At 34.4% G+C, this 17,629-nt stretch overlaps 1 protein-coding gene across 1 annotated transcript in view; it reads left to right on the top strand.

The window, feature by feature from the left end:
- The window catches only part of LOC134855395 (protein phosphatase 1 regulatory subunit 37-like), a 75,364-nt gene that overhangs the window by 32,106 nt on the left and 25,629 nt on the right, over positions 1-17,629 (top strand). The window contains exons 9-11 of the mRNA XM_063871901.1: positions 9,733-9,858; positions 14,599-14,740; positions 16,484-16,650. Coding sequence (XP_063727971.1) covers positions 9,733-9,858; positions 14,599-14,740; positions 16,484-16,650 — 435 coding nt within the window. The remainder of the gene's footprint in view (positions 1-9,732; positions 9,859-14,598; positions 14,741-16,483; positions 16,651-17,629) is intronic.

Genomic DNA, 17,629 nt, shown 5'->3' with positions numbered 1-17,629 from the left:
ATTTTAAACAGAGATAAAAAACACAATGAAATTTACCAAAAAGTAACAAAAAAGTTGTTACAAAGGCAAAACATTAATGAACAAATAAATTCACGCTTTACACCAGCCTCCGATTTAAAAATTTGAACATTTGTTTTAATACCCAATTTTAATACTCAAAAAGGAATTTCAAAAAAATTACAACCCCTTCGTAAAGGACCATACCAAATAATTGCAAAACCCACTGATGTCACATATAAAATCACCGACTCAGACAAAAAAGAAATCGTTCAACACCGAAATAACCTATTACCTTATTATCCAAAAGAATACGCACTCCGCGAACTAACTCAATTATATTCTTTTACAGGTTTACAAGTTATTCAAAATGACCCACATACGGAAAATACAACAAAGGAACAAAAAGATTTTCACCTCAAAAACCAAATAACAAAATCAACCACCACAAAAAACAATACCAAAAATCTAGATCAAAATACATCTCAAAAAGAAAGAAAAAATAGAAAAATGACAGAACAAATAATACCCCAAGAACAAATCGACAAATCAGAACATAGAGAGTCTTCACGACTTAGAAATCAACCACGTAAAAATTATAAATTATTCATCCCACAATCTAAAATATTAAAGAAAGTTGAATTTCAAAAACAACTTTAATTCTACATTTAATAATCTTTGAACCTCTGAAACATTTTACACTTTCAATTTTCAAAATAACATGCTGACAAACACGCAGCGATTCTAGTTCAAAATTAGCCAATAGGATTCATCCAATCCGTCACCTTCTATAACTCTAACACAAACCAACTAGACGAAAAATATTAAACTCCAGGCATATCTATAACTATAACTTTACGACCTCCAGGTCAAAAATAAGCAAACCACTCCAACTTGACAACTAAAATAAATATCACCATAATATCATAACCCTCCCTTATCTAATAAACCAAAGATCAACAATATTTCCCCAACTCAGACCTCAAATATCCCCCAAACAAATATGTTAAATTAGCCTAAAGTAAAAGAACGACCATTTTAATTAGCCTAAAGTATAAAAATCTCAAAAGTACCCCAGATCATTTGACAAATGAAAATAAAGACAAAGAAGACCTCCCGATCACCATAAAAATTGCCCCCAACAATTTTTCACAAAACTCAACCCACTTGTCAAAAAACCAATAAATAATCCGACCACACTTGAAAATTGCCCCAAACAACAAAAAATATTCGATCAAGAATTCATTTCGTAAATGCTCTTCTCTCAATCAGTCACTATAATTATCACAAACCTCAAACAATTTTTTACGATACTTAAAACTTTTATAATATTTCTTTTTGATATCATTGAATCTTTTGTAATAATCTTAATCATTTTTTGCAATATTTTTTTAATTTTCTATTCCCTATTTGAACTATACCTCCAACTTTCAAAAGCTATTGACTATATCCACAGGTACGATTCACAAAAACTTATCTAAATGATACGAACCATTTTTAGTAGAACCGATATTTTTTACTATTTGTAATTTTTATAACATTTCTATCATCTCTCATCTTGACAATATGCAAATGTATAAAAAAAGCAATTATCACATTCGCCCTAGCAACAATCCTCCTAATTCTTTTTCTAGAAGAATACTACAATAAACATAAATTTTTTCACTAAAAGAATAGACCAAAAAAGCTATCAAAAATTGCTACCCAACAGTCACATAGTCAGTCTTCACCGACATCATCCCAAGATAACCCAACAACACCTTTAACTACCCAAAATCCTCAAACATCTACACGAATTTCCTTTCAAGATAACCCATATACCTTTAAGAACGACACGCTCGCTTATCAGAACCACTAGAACCAGTTCAACGACAAGCACCTCTAAGCGAACCAACATATAACTTATACCCAACACTACCACAAGAATTAAGTAGAATAAGAAATCCTAGTCAAAACCAAAATACAGTCGAAATAAATAGACAAATTATACATCCTCGACGAAACAGAAATTTTCAAACTCCCCGAGTTCATTTTGATATACCTCAATCCCCATCACAAAACACTCCAGAAAACCCCATTGGTATATTAGCAGAAACCCCTACGCTTCTTTCACAATGTAGCACCTCAAGCCTACCATCAGATTACTTAGGTTCAACACCAACATCTGAACAAATACGTGAAAATCCCTTTAACCCCCCAAACCAGGCATCACGACTACCATATTGGACAACACATTCATTTACACAAGGTGAACTAAATTTAGTCAATGATCCAATAGATATTTCTACGGATACAACAACATCCTCATCACTACCAGAAACATTATCACTACCATCAACACCATCAATAAGCCAGATTTCACCACCACCTTTTAACTTAAATTTCCCAAATAACCTCGACGCTAGATATCGAGAACAATCATCAACAAATATTCCTTTAAGACTAGACTGGAATACATTCACAGCACCTCCACCATTATTTGGACAACACCTAGAAAGTAACCGACTCCACAATTGGGCACTAAATAGACTACAATATAGACAAGACATTCACGAAGACATTCGTGCTCATAACATCCAAATACTCCAACAGAATAGTCTACAATTAAAATTTGAAATCACGGTTAAATTAAACAACATTACTCAACATCCCTATCCATTAAATCCACCAAATATAACAGCTCAATCCCTACCACCACCATTTATAACAACTGAAGTAATATACAAATACGACAGATATACCAAAAAGACAATTGGTTACATCACATTTTATAACCCATACTCAGGATTGTCATACACATGTATATTCTAAAAATTTTAATTTTTCTCCAACTCCTTTTTCTAATAACCTCAAACCAAAACATAAACCCTTCCCCCCGCACAGGACCACAAGATTTATTAGTAACACATTACGATTGTGAAGAAAACGAACAAAAAACACTACACAAATATGCAATAAATCAAGTATCACAATGCGAAACAGAACCACAAGCCATAGAAACAACAAATGTAATAGCGACACTCTATTCAAAAGCCCGAGCAACTACAGTTATAGGATATAAATTCACAGCAACATTTTCTGAAAAGAAAGTACATTGTTCACAAGTCTCAAACGGAAATAAAAACCGACTTGACCATGAATCATTCTACCAGAGTAATATAGAACGACTTTTACATCTCAATCCCGAAGATTGTAAAAACGAGTTACTCCGACTAAACATAACAAAAAATAAAAACACAGATAGAAAGTTAGTATATTTCCAAGTTTTTTCAGATTCTGTACATCAAGCAGAACTTGAAAGATATCAAGGACATATAAAATTAGATGAAAAATACCCATATAACGGCGCACACGGACGATTAACCTATGACATGCACGATAAACACTGGATACCACACATTGGTATAAATAACCCATCAAACTGCAAAGCAGACACAAAAAATAAAGGATACCAAGAAATAATGTTTTTCGATTGGAAAATACAACTCGAAAAAATTCAACTCACACGAGATTTATCAGACAACACAATGATCTATCAAGGAATTAGATTACCTTGTAAAAACGACCAAGGCTATTGTGACCCTACAACAAGAACACAAGCAACAATTGTTTGGTTTCCCGAAGACACATGTACAACATTTCAAGTAGCAAAAATACACGCTCGTATGATAAAATTTCACGAAAAATATTTTATACAATCAATACCATATGAACAAGTAAATCCATTACGAAAAATAAGTTCTAATTTTAGAAACATTCATAATATAGAAAATAAATTAACACGTTTTCAAATATATCAAGAAACAGAACTTGCATGTAAATACAGAAACCCACTTCACAAAACACAATACTCCGAAATACTAGTTGAATACGAAAAAGGATTCGACATGACCACTGGAAAAACAAAAGTCGACCCATACGCCACAAGTCATCCTCCAAATGAAGGAACATCATACATACCAGTTCATTTTCAAAAAAATACAGGTCAACCTGGTGGACATTTAAAACCCCAAGACGATCAAAGCACACGTTTACAAGAACTATCACTAATGAATAGTACATATTTCGGTAATATCCACTATGATATTCACTTAGATATGAAACTAGACTACACGATTAGCCGAATTTTTCAAGAAATGTCACTCTCTGAATTAGAAACACTACACCAACTATGCGAATTAGAAAGAACACAAATATTACAATCACTTGCACTAGCAGTATTAAAAATACCCTACGCAGGATATTTACTATCAGGAAATAGATCAAATTTTTTAGACTATGAAGGAAACATTTTATGGTTTTATACTTGTACCAAAAAAGTATCACCACTATACGTTTTTGAAGACAAACGATGCTATAAAAGAATCCCCATCTTTTATAAGAACAAAGTACATTTCGTTGACACACTTTCAAGAAGAACCTATTTCTGGGATACCGCAGTCCCATGTGGATCAGAAAATAGCCACAATGTAGTACAACTAAACCCTGATGAAGATAAATATTACCTTCTCACCCCATATCCCACATTAATGCAATCACTCAAAAAATTTTCACCAGAAAGCATTCGCGCTATCGCTCGAAACCCAAATATAGACTTACAATCAATAGGAATATACTCAAAATCAGATATTCAACATCACATTAGAACACAACAATTCCAAGAATTATTAACACAAATGGACACAATACAAAGACAATCAATTGACCAAAACTTACGCAAACTTGCCGAAACCGCAGGATTTGCAGACATCTATACGCAAGACTATAGCGGATATTTTAAAGACATTAAAGATTATATATATCTAAACGGTGAAAATACCTTCCCCAAGATATATCACCTATCAATATTTTTAGCTTTGTTACACTCAAGAATGAAATTCTTGATTTTCTAGGATGGCCCTACTACATCTTAGAAAAACTGACTATTTTATACGCAATGTTTAACTTTATTGGATTTCTTTTTTCACTCTTAAAAGGAATCTATAACACATGTGCTATACACACACAAGTCAATAGACAAGCAAGTGTAGCACGCATACTATTTGCAGGATTTTTTGGAATTTTTTCTACATCAATAAACAAAATTCTTTTAGATGCACAAATAAAAGAATACAACACAAAAATAGCAACAAGACAGAACACATACGACGAAGAACATAACAATGTAGACACAACGCCAACCGCACCACAGTTACCACCCCTACCACATAACCATCCATTATCCCTAGTCCCACGTAATTTTCGAAACTTAGCAATAACACATAATCCAAATTTTAGACCAACCATATCACAAAGTCCCATCCAACATATAATGACACGCCACTCACAAGACGAAAATACTTATGAAAAAATTATAGAACAACCCCATACCACCGCTTTTCAGTCTCAAAATAATAATTTTTTTAGCCCACGATGAGCCGACAACTTGGATCCCTACACCGTTCAAATTCCCACCCAACCAACCTCACTACTCCAATTACAATAATACCACTTTTTGCTTTCCCGCCACCCGATTTCCCAACCAGTAATGTAACATCAGGCATGAATTCCGATACTAATTCACACATCTCAGTTTTATATTGCACATCACAACTCAATAACCCGAATATTGAAACCCCCTATGAATTTGCCGACTCTGAACCATCTCCATCCAATAATTTTCACACCAACCCCTCAATTTTTTCCCACCCCCCTTTTCAACCAATGCTACCAAATAACCCCGTCCCCACCAATTCTACACCCTCTTATGCTTCCCAAGTCACTCCAACCTATTCTTCACATCATTCAGACCGATCATCCAATTCTCCAGATACCCCCCAAATCTCCCCAGAACTAGATAATTTTATTACATTACAATAACAACCCTACCACCTTGATACCCCCACCATAAACCATATTTCATCCACAATAGATTCATCCAACCCTCCTACCCCTACACCCTCTTCAATTTATACCGAATCATTAGCACCATCATCCACATCTACTGAATCTTCACTCAGCACTAATAGAGCTTACCGCACTTTTAAAAGAAAGTTCCCCAACCATCCTTTCGCAGCAAAACCAGGAACAGCCCGTGAATATATAAATCACCCAAATCACACTAATACAAAAGAATTTTTAGCTATCACCTTACCCTCATTTCCACAATACACCTTAAACACCCCTCACGACACTAACGAAATACGTAACTTTGTAGACGAACACGTTTTAATGCCTACCCTTCCTTGGACCTCATATTATCATTTTACTAATCCCCTTTGCTTACCTTTATCTAACACTCCAATCGATATAGAACGAAATAAGGACATGCTATATTGACTCACTACACCACTAACACCTAGACAATTTACTTACATCGGATATGAAAAATCACTAAAAACATACACTGCACCCCGAGCTAACGAATATACGCTAGAATATTACGATCATAACATCATCAGAACTAACCAAGATCAATTCTTAGACGACGATCGCTTCGCTAACCCACAAATCACAGAAAAATTTTTCATTAAAACACCATATGTATTTACACTCAATATCTTTGACCGCAAATTTGACCACATCATTTCAGAAGCACTAACAGACACACAAGCTTACGAAAGTTTTAAAGAACGCTTCCAAATATTTTCACTAACCTTTCATTTCCTTGCACCACATGAAAGAGATTTGCACTGCTCACACGATATTATGTTGCGCACTAAACAAACTCACACATATACATATTATCGTTTTATCCAAAATCACTTCGACCTACACACCCCCTCCAGACAACCACACCACCGTTTTCAATTCATCAATTCCAAATACACCTCACCATTCTTTCTTAACTTCACATATTGCATTAAAGATACTAACCTTCATGGTATTCTTCGAAATTATGATCCCATAACCCAAATGTATATTTTTTGTCCCATCACCAAGACCTTCAACGCAGAAGAATCCCGACCCTTTCTCCTCCCACACGAATTTGTTCAACCTATAGAAATCCCCATTTTAGAATTCATCCACAACACTAAATTCAATCACAAATTATATAATCTAATCCAAAACACACCTTATGAGTTTGCAGTTGGCACTGAAGAACTAACCACCATTAAAGCACTTCAATTGCTTTGGCCACTGCTTCAAACTAAAAATATCATCCGCATCCTAGCTAAATTACTAACAACTTCAGATCTCATCCACGACATCTTCCCCCACGGTTTCTTCCCCGACGACTAACAGGTAAGTATGAACTATACATATTATTAACTAGTTATTAAAATTAGAAACTAACCATTCTTTATTCATGTCTTCTTTAGAATTTTAGCCTTCATCCAACGATCATCTAAAAAATTCACAAAAGAGAATAAAAAATCGAAAACTTCTTCAAACTGTTTAAAACTCTATTAATTTTTTGCACCAAACAATTAAATAAATATAATACCAATGCAGTAATTTAATTTATAAATTTTTTCCCCACAAGCAGTAAATCTAATAATGATGAAAATTTGTAACTTAATTTTCCCCAACAACTAGCAGTAAAATTGAAATTCTATGTAGTAAATTAATAAGAAGCAAATGCAGTACTAACCTTTTGATATTTTCATTCACTCGCACAAGAATTCTATCCAAATTCGCACAGCTCGCCCACGAAGAATTGTTTAAAAAATGAATTTCAGTTTCAAGCTTTCACACTCAACAACTCTAACACACGATAACAAGTTTCAAACTTTCCTTTAACCCGGTTGGAAAGGAATTATATACTAAACAAAACTAACCAATGCAGCTTACTAAACACCACAACACATAGCATAACAGCATGACTAAGAAAAGGAAACCAACGGTACCCAAACCGGATTAACCCAGTTTAAAACTGGATAATTTATTCTTTTGAAGACTATTATAAAGTCTAAGAAAGAAATAATAAAACACAAAAAGTCGAAAGACAAACCCATACCACAAACAATTTGATTTTTGAAAAAAGGACACAACCAACAAAACATAAGAAAAACCACAACAAACCCAACATAAAACGTTGTCACATAACAGGACCTCTCACAAAAACCGCATGCTATCATACTCCCACTCCTGGCCTAACCCACCAGAAGAGGACGTCCTGAGCATGCTCTATAGCCGGCCTAACCCACCGCGCTACATCCACGCTTTGTGACACACACTCCTATTTTTAATAAGAGCTACTCAAGGGTGAGTAACTCTTCAAAATAACTGAACTAAAACAAAAAGCTTTTGTGAAAACAACTAACCAAAATCATAATTAAAAAACATTAAACTAATAAAAGTTTTATAAAATGTAAATTATATTATGCAATATATAGATCAGCATACAACACCAAAAGACGAACATCCAAAGACAAAATGAACCCACTACACTCGAAAAAGAATGGCCAACCACGATCAATATGCCGCCCACAATCACAACTCAAAGGATTTAGAGTACGACTTGACTTCGCAGAAAAGGACTTCATTGAACTAGACCAATGACCACCTCGATGTTCAAGTATACGTACAGATCCGAGTAACCAGGCATCCCCTCCACACACAATCTCCACGCCATTCCCAGACAGGGTCAGACACAAAGAAGTTCTCATCAATGAAACAGAAAAACCTGACATAGCCAACCATTCTGAAATCAGATTTGAGTTTGTTGCGAAAACCCAGTCGTTGTCTTGAGAAGACACAACGATTGAATCTGGGACTTCTCTAATAAGAAAACCCAGAAGAAATAAGATGTTCGCCAAATACCAACGTCCATCATCCATCCTTTGAATTGCAGAAAGACTATTCTAAAAAACTCTGTAAAACCCGGATGGGTGGAACCTGATCTAAACTACATTTTATGATTGGATAAATTAGATATTTTACCACTGTAAAGTATTTAATATTAACCAATCATGATCCATCTAACTAACAACCCACTTATTTGTAAGTGCTGAAATTACTTGTAATTTCAGCACCAGAGAGATTTAAATTTAACTTAGAAATTAGTTGAACTCTCCCGAGTACTTCAGCAGCCGCAATAAACCAGTATACCCTAGATCTATTGAGCCTAGCAGAGACTAGTTAAACAACCTGAGACTAGATAGTATGAGAGTAAGATTAGGATCGGTATTAGACTAAGAAGTTGCACGAATCTACCCGGCCGAAAATAAGATAGTGTGACGAGCAGACGGTGTACCCTATCCGAAATTACTCTATGAGTTATACACTCCGATCTTAACTCAGTATAACTGTTAGTCAATCAATTTTATTTTCGCATTGAAAGAATTTTCGTTTGCAGATTTTTGCCGATTTTGTTTTCGGTCAACGGATATGAAAGATATTAATTGATCTCAGTTGGTTTATTTGGTTGGCTAATCTCAGGAACAATAAACTAGGGAAAATCAAAGTGGGACTTACGGAGCTCTCAAATGTAAGCACGTCTTCGGCATTTGAAGTTGACCGAAATACTTCATTGACGGAATTATATAGTTTCTGGAACAATATTGAATGTCCTATTCATTCAAATTTTCACATGCAGCCGCACCCCCATACTTATCTGAAAAGCATGAAAGTATAATGCAAGTATAATTATATTCAACAGTTTTAGTGTTTTTTCTCCGATATCGTGACTGTTCTAACTTAACGGTTAGCTTTACTAATTGTAGAAATTGAAAGCTTTTCGGAGCTAAAGTTAGACCAAAGTCGTGGACCTTATTGACTATATCATTCATTGTTTTTCTGTTTGTGTTAAAGGACAAGGGTGCTGCTTCGATCTTTGAGGGGCTGCGGGAGCAGGGACAAACTGGAGTGGGGCTGACTTCTCTCATCTTGTGGAACAACAACCTCTCCCCCAATTGCCACTACGTCATACATCCACTGGTGAGAAGGCTATTTCTGATGTTGATCCGACTTGTTGCGAGAGCAAGTGACTTGTAATCGGGAACTAGACTTTTTTTGCCGTAAACAACTTACAGGTCTCAGGTTCGATTACGGGCCGGACATTTTTTTCTTTTTCACTGTGTATGTATATATACCTTGCTTTGTTTTTGTAGCCACGTCGTTTTTCAGGTCCTTTCCATTTAGTGTAGAGGTCAAGCATGCGACTTAAGGTCTGAGGTTTGATCCCCGGACCGACCGTTTTTTTAAAGATCTGTAACAAAAATACCTTGTTTATTATGAAACCTCAGCGTCAGCCGGGCAAACTCTCCCATGGCCCGGAGGTAAAGCACGTACCTTCGGAAAATCAGGTCTTTGGTGCGAGTCTTGTCCGGACCTTGTTTTTTCTATGTGTGGCAATTAAATTGTTTTGGATAGCTTGAATTGTGGGAGCATGGATTTTTGTCCTCAACGAATCTCTTTTTTAAAGTAATATTAACTATAATCGGAAGTCATTCTGTAGTCCGGCAGTACCATTTTTGATTTTGTCTAAACTTTTTCTTGTTTTTTTTTTGCTTAATTCGGCTTATGCTATATCGACTTATCGTTACTTCATTTTGCGTCGTTTAAAGTGGAAAAATGGGTTCTTGTCTATTTTGTCTGGCCTTTGTTTTCGGATCAACTGGTCATCATTTGTTTTCGGCTTAACTCGGGTTGTCTTAGTTGCCTTTCGGTAATTGATTTTCAATGTTATTTATGTAGATGTATGTAATTTTGCAGATTTGAGTTATAAAAATGATTTTTTCGTGTTAGTTACTTCCATCTCATTTTCTGTCTGCTGATTAACGTTGCTCTGTTTGTGTTGTGTCGCAATTGTTGCGAAGCTCCGCTTCGTCTCTATGCAACATTTGGTATTTTATTTAGTGCGGAAAAACAAACGAAAACTTCTTAACTTAATTTTATCTATTGCTCTGTCGTGTCTTCTAAATAACATATGCGAGAATTTTATGAAAAGTCTGAACATTCAGGGCTTTGCCCTGACACAAGAAGTCTTGTACATTCTAAATGGAAGAAATCCAGGATTGGCAGATTAAAACAGTAAGTGTTTTTTTTTTCGTTGTTAATGAACAAAGAGAATTTTCATTTATTTAGGTCGTGAGGTTCTTTAGTCGCGAGGTTCTTTATTCTCATTTTTTTCGGTTGTATGATTTTTCAGTTCAAAGTCAATTTCTAAATCAAAGGGAAAGTGTGCACTCTCAAAACACAAAGAAAAAGCCCGGCTTGTAGTTTGATAATTGGGTATCGATATTGAGGGTTGCCTCCGGTATAGAAATTTTATCAATTGATCCAATTTTTGAGTGTCGGCGAATATACTTCGTGTTTCCAGGAAAAATTTTAATCATTTGCACACGCAAAATTTAATTTTTGCGATTTTACTTTTAATATCTTAAGTTCAGTTCAAATTCATTTGATAATCGAAAGGCAAATTACGCTCTACAATTACGAAAGCGGAAATACCTTGAAAACTTCAACGACTTCTAGCTTCCAATGTGGGTTTTAATTTCTTAGATTTTCTTCTTTTGTTAAAATATTACCAGCTGTCTGTTTGCTAGAATTCAAATTTTTAAATTTGAGGAGATTTAATTTGTTATGTTTTTTTTCTGAACTCTGAAGTTGCAATCAATTTTACGTTAGGTGTGTATTATTACATTTTTAGGCCTTTTATAAGGTTATTTACACTAGCAAGCAACGTAGTGTATTAATGTCAACCTTTTTTTTCTAACCTAAATTTCAAATAAAAGTGTTCATCAAAAGTGATCGCTTATTTGGTGGCACTTTTGCGTTAATTACGATCTGTAGCAATGGAAGTTTCATCGCATCTGTTCTCTGCTTTTTTGTGGCTGGTGTTTGTGATTATTAAGAGTGCGTGGCTGAGTGGTTAGTGCGTGAGACTCATAGTCTCTAGTGCGCAAAAAGTTGCAGATCAAATCCGAGACGTAGCCGAATTTTTACTTATTCGAAGCTTAATTCTCTTTTTTTCCTTGCATTTTATAGAGCTGCTTTTATCCGTGTTGTCGCTTGTGTTTGCAAAGCGAAGCCTCGCCTCTGTGTTCAAATTTGCGCCAAGACTCAAGGGAGTAGATTCATTAATTGGACTGGACTATTTTAAATGTCGCGGAAAAACCGGATAATAACTTCTAACTGCCAAATTTTGTGAACTATAATTTTTTTAAAAAAATTTATGTAACGGATATTTCATTTGGGACAGTTAAAACCGATCCTTTCAGATGGATAGGCTCTCTCGTTTCTGACTTTAGCAATAACCGGGTTGACAAGAAGATGATTTATTTTTTTTAGGAAGAAGTTAACTATTGCTCACGCTGTGTAAAAATCATTCGGTAAAATATAAACAAATTTTGCTATCTCATAAAAAGTAAAAGCGCCACGAAATTTGAATAGTTTTTTTTGCTCTTAAAATGATATCAAATTCCAATTTTGCGAGTAGACTGAAATTAGCCTATTTTTCAATTTTACCTAAATTAGTTTTTATCAGAAAGGTCTCAATGATTAAAGAGTCTTTAAACTCAACGATTTTTTGATTGATGCGAGTCAACCATAAAAGAACGAAGTGATTGTCATTTATAAAGGTCGTGATGATTTTTTTCGTTTGCTTTTGCTTTTTTTGAATTCAGTTTATTGCTTTTTCAAAAAGAAATTCAAATTCCGGTTTCGTGTGTGTAAAAGTCCCGTTTATGAGATTTAACGTGTTGTTTTGTTTCTGAAACTCAAACCTAATTTTTGTTTCAGTTTTACGTTAGCTGTGTTTTGTTAGGATTTTATGTGGTTTTTAAGTTGTTTAAATATGCGCCAAGACCCAAGACTTTGCTTTCTCAAAGATCTAATTATTAGTCAAATTTTTAAGTCGAGGCAAAATCGGAAAATAAATTCAAGCTGCCAATTTTTGTGAGGTTTAGAAATATTTATAATTATGTAACGAATAATTTGTTTTGGTCAGTTAAAACCAATCCTTTCTTTTCAGATGGATATTTTTTGTCTTTTCTGAAATTCGCAATAAGTTGGTTGACAAGAAGTTAAACTATTTCTTCTGGAATAAATTAACATTTGTTCCGGCCTATTTAAAAAATCTATCAGTAATATGAAAAAAAAATTTTGCTTTCTCATAAAAATTAAAAATGCCTCTTTTTTTGCTCTAAAATTGAATATAAGTTCAGCTTTTGCGAGCGGAATAAAATTAAACTATTTTTCAATTTTAACCTGAATTACTTATATAAGAAAGTTGTCAATGATTAAAGTCTTCAACTCGAACAGTTTTTGTTTGATGTAGTTTAACTATTTCGAGATGATAGTTTTCCGTTTGATTTTGCTTTCTTTTTAAATTGAGTTTTTTGCATTCTCAAAACTTTGTAAAGTCTCGGAAAACTTCGTTTTTCATAAATAGATTTTTTATGAATTCCCAGCTGAATATAAAAAATAAAACTATTGATCCAGGTTTCTCTAAATAATAGTTTTTGAAGAAAAAAGTGCCCATCATAAAACATTTTTAAAGTTCAAAGAGCCGTAACTTGATATATTTTTTCTTTGAAATTTGAAAAAAAAATGAATATGGTATCAACTTTTTTCTACTTCCTTACTCGTTTGACACGTTTCCAACCATCTGTTTCCAATATTTGCGGTTTATCAATAGCAAGAAGAATACTATATATGTATCCTTACTATGTTTGCGAGTTTGTAGAAGTAATATTGGAGTTATATACCGAACACCATTATTAGGAGATTTATTGTATGAAAAATTGCAGTGTCAAAATTTGGGAACATCAATAACAAGCTACAATAATAGCTGTTGAAATTGAACAGATAAGAATGGCTGGGCTAAAACAGATTTGACCAGATTTAATAGCAGTTATTGGACCGTTAAATTTGAGATGGTTTTTCTACATGGTTTTCTAGGAGACATGATTTAATGTAGCAAAATTTAAAGTAGGTTAATACTTATCACAGAAAAATTAGCGTGTTCATTGGTGTTGAAACATTCAAAGAATTTTCACGCGGGTCTCGGAAAACAAGCCGACGGGACTTCAAGTCGAAATTTAAACTTCATAAGCACCTCATAAAACTATTTTTCATCTGTAAAAGGGAATTTTCTAAAATTTAGGAAAGTTTAGTCCATATTTAGCGTTATTCATGACAATGCACCCCTTAGGAATGGCATTGGTTCAACCGTAGAATCTCCTCCCTAAGTGACCTACCGTAGAATGCCCTCTCCAAGCATGCATTATTTCTGAAAATTAATTCTGTATAAAATATACATTTCAAACAGAAAAGCAAATAAAATTGGTTTTTACATTTTTTATGCGGAACTGTACGCTTGATCCATGGCATCCATAATTTACATCAGCCGGATTTTGAAATGAATAAAATATAAACCTGAAAAGCCCCGTCAAGAATGTTTTAATTTTTAACTTTCCTAAACATCAATTAGAGGCTTACATTTTGTGATAAAGCTTAAAACTGGTAAATAAAGATAATAAAATTGAGAAATTCTTCGAGCCAGTCTTCAAATTAATCATTTTTCATGACTTTTTGAGGAAAATTTTGGCTTGAGGTCTCTATTTTAATATTCGACTGGAAGTTCCGTCGGCTTGATGACCGGCACCCTTTTCAGGTATCTACTAAGCGTAAGTTATGAGTGTGTGCAGATTGTGAAATATGATGTATTGACAGGCAGTGCATCGGTCGCTGGAGACTCTGAACATGGGCTACAATGACCTGAGGAATGAGGGCGTGGCTCTGCTGAAGGACGGGCTGATGAGGAACAAGAGCATTGCCAGACTCGGACTCAGCTCCACCAGAATAGACTCCATTGGTTAGCCTGTTTTTTGAAAAAAGCATTTTTTATTAGCCCCCGGTCCTGCTCAGTGCAGTACCAACCCAACCGTGCGGAGAAGGGGGGTTGAATTCGGTTTAACTTCATCCATTTTGCCGCCCACTATGAGGCGGATGATTCTGGGAGCCCTCCACCCGTGACCGAAGTGGGGTTCGAAGACACGCATGAAAAAAATAAATCTTACTAATTTTCCTCGTTCTGAATGCAATAAAATATCAATTTTTGCCAAATCTGCTTCTAATACTAATGCAAAAGTATTAGAAGCAAAACTGGAATATGATTTTGATAAATTTCATTTTTTTTTGCATTCTGAAGGAAAATTGCAACATCTTATACAATCTTGTATTATTGGCATTAAAAGTTCTGACCACAGTTATTTTTAAAAGTGATGAACGTAGTGAGTACTCGTTTATAGGTCTTGCTGATTTTTTTGTTTTTTTTTCAGGAATTTGTTCACGCTCAATTTTGATTTTTCGCGGTTTGACTTGTGATTTCTTTTTAAGTTCAGTGAATTTCTATTGTTAAAAGGTATGCAAACTCCTATATCGAACAGCAAAATTGTAAAGGTCACGAAAAACGTGATCGACTTCTGATTTCGAAAATGGAAAATAATTATCAGATTTTCCTGGGAAATAAAAGTTTTACCTATTGATCCAGTGGTCTCAAATTGGGTTAGTTTAACATAAAAGTATCCATCATAAATTGTTCTACAAATTCAAAGAGCTCTTAGGCCATCTATTTTTTCTTCAGTTTCCTTGCGTTCATTACTCTTTTCCAACCTGCAACTGTCAGTTGGTTAAGTTTTCAATTACTACCACTAATAGCTTTATGAGCCTGTAAATATAGCATCGTAGTTTGCTCATTGATAAACAGGTAGAGGATGTTTTATGTCAAAGTAAACAATGATATATGTTAAGGTAAATTTCAATTAAGTACCGTGCATATGTCATGAGGTATGTCATTTGAGTCTGCCAAGTGGGCAAAAAATGCAGCAGAGTTTTGATGCTTTCAAGAGAAGCTTTGTCTTTTTACCAAAAAAATCGAGGAAGATGACAAATAGGTTTTTAAGTACGGCATCATTTTTTTCAAAGCATTTTTCGCCAAATACTTGAATTGATTTTCTTTTTGGAGATATCATTAGCTTGCATTACTCTCGTAAAAAAATGCTCATTTTCATAAAAATAGATTTTGAAAGAAGTCTGCAAAATATTTCATACTGGTTGCTAAAAGGGGTTGAAAGGAACTATGGCATAGGTGTATTTTTTCCTACGAGTTTTGACTGCTTCAAAGAAAGCTCACATGCCAAGTGTGGTAATATATTCAAGCCTTCTTGCAGTCGTGATTTGATTTCCAAAACAATTTTGTATTTCATTCTCAAAATGGCGTGGTTGAATGGTTCTGTTCTACTTGCACAACAACCTTCTTGTTTTTTTTCCTATATATCCTCATTTTTTGAGTTTCAGCAAGAAAAATCAGAACGCGAAGGTATAACTGAAGAAGAGTTGCCCTCTAACAACTATAACCTTCGATAACATCTATATCATGTGTTCAAAGAAAGGAGAAGGGTGAAGGTAAAAAAAGGGTTCTAGTTTCGAAAGTGGATTTTAATTTTCATATTTTGTTCCTTTTGATCCTTTTTGTTTTCAAATTGGGTTGATTTTATCAAACAAACATACGACTCAATTAGAAGCTGAATTATCATCATTTGCGTGTTTGTTTCAGGTGCTATAGCGATGGCCGAGTACATTGCGGAGTCGACTTCTATCGTCCGCGTGGACATTAGAAACAACAATGTGAAGGTGGCCGGCATCATGGCCTTACAGAATGCACTGAAAAATAACTACACACTCACTAGACTAGATTTAGACCAGCAGCCCAAAAAGGAACAGGTAACAAGTTAGATATGAATATATTTTCAATTTGATTCATTTATTTTCAATTTGATACAAATTTATTTTCAATTTGTAAAGTAAAGAATTGTCATAGTCGATTGTTCATGAAGGACACATTAAAAGGATGATACATAACTACGATAAGACTCTTCATTTTCAAGGAAAGATACCAATACACGAAATTTTAGGATTATTAGGGTGATCTATTTAATTCTCACTTATGCCATAAACTTTAAACTGGAAGCTTGAACTCAGTTATCTTAAATCGGGTTGACCTTAGACAAAATGCGATGAGCAGACAAAATATGATGAGCACTCAGTTTGCTCAGAATTTGAACACTATTAATTTGGTGGGATTAATTTTCGAAATTCAGACCTAAATTTACACCCCAGAAAGGGTCAGTTTGACTCCTTTCCGTCAATCAAAAGTTTCGTCGAAACTACCGGGTCATTTAATGAGCGACTTATATCAGTGAGCTTCTTATGCAACCCAACAAACTTTAAAAAAGATATAAATTTCAAGAAATTGTCTCAATAAAAAACTTGTTTGATAGCAAAAAAAATCATTTTACTGTATAAAACATGATTTTTTTTCAGAACAATTTTTGATAGTTTTGTGCAAATGTTTACACTAGCAAGCTTGCGAGCCTTAGTGTCTTAATATTTACTTTCTTTTTCAAACCTAGCTCGTAAATAAAAGTACTCATCATTTGGTGGCAAAGTGTTCATTATTTGGTGGCACTTTTGCTATAATCACGATTATTATAATCTGATTTATTAGAGGCTAGTGTTTGTGATTAATTAAGCGCCCGTGGCTGAGTGGTTAGTGCATCAGACTCATTTTCTCTAGGTTATCGCAGATCCAATACGAGACCTGGCCGAATTTTTATTAATTCGTGGCTTATTTCTTCTTTTTCTTTTTGTACTTAATAGAGCTGATTTTTTGTCGTGCTTTCGCTAGTGTTTGCGAAGCGCA

Source organism: Symsagittifera roscoffensis, chromosome 10, assembly GCF_963678635.1.
Source record: "Symsagittifera roscoffensis chromosome 10, txSymRosc1.1, whole genome shotgun sequence".
NCBI classification, from domain to species: Eukaryota; Metazoa; Xenacoelomorpha; order Acoela; family Convolutidae; genus Symsagittifera; species Symsagittifera roscoffensis.
The sequence above is the reverse complement of the archived record's forward strand: the minus strand, read 5'-3'. Positions and strand labels throughout refer to the sequence as shown.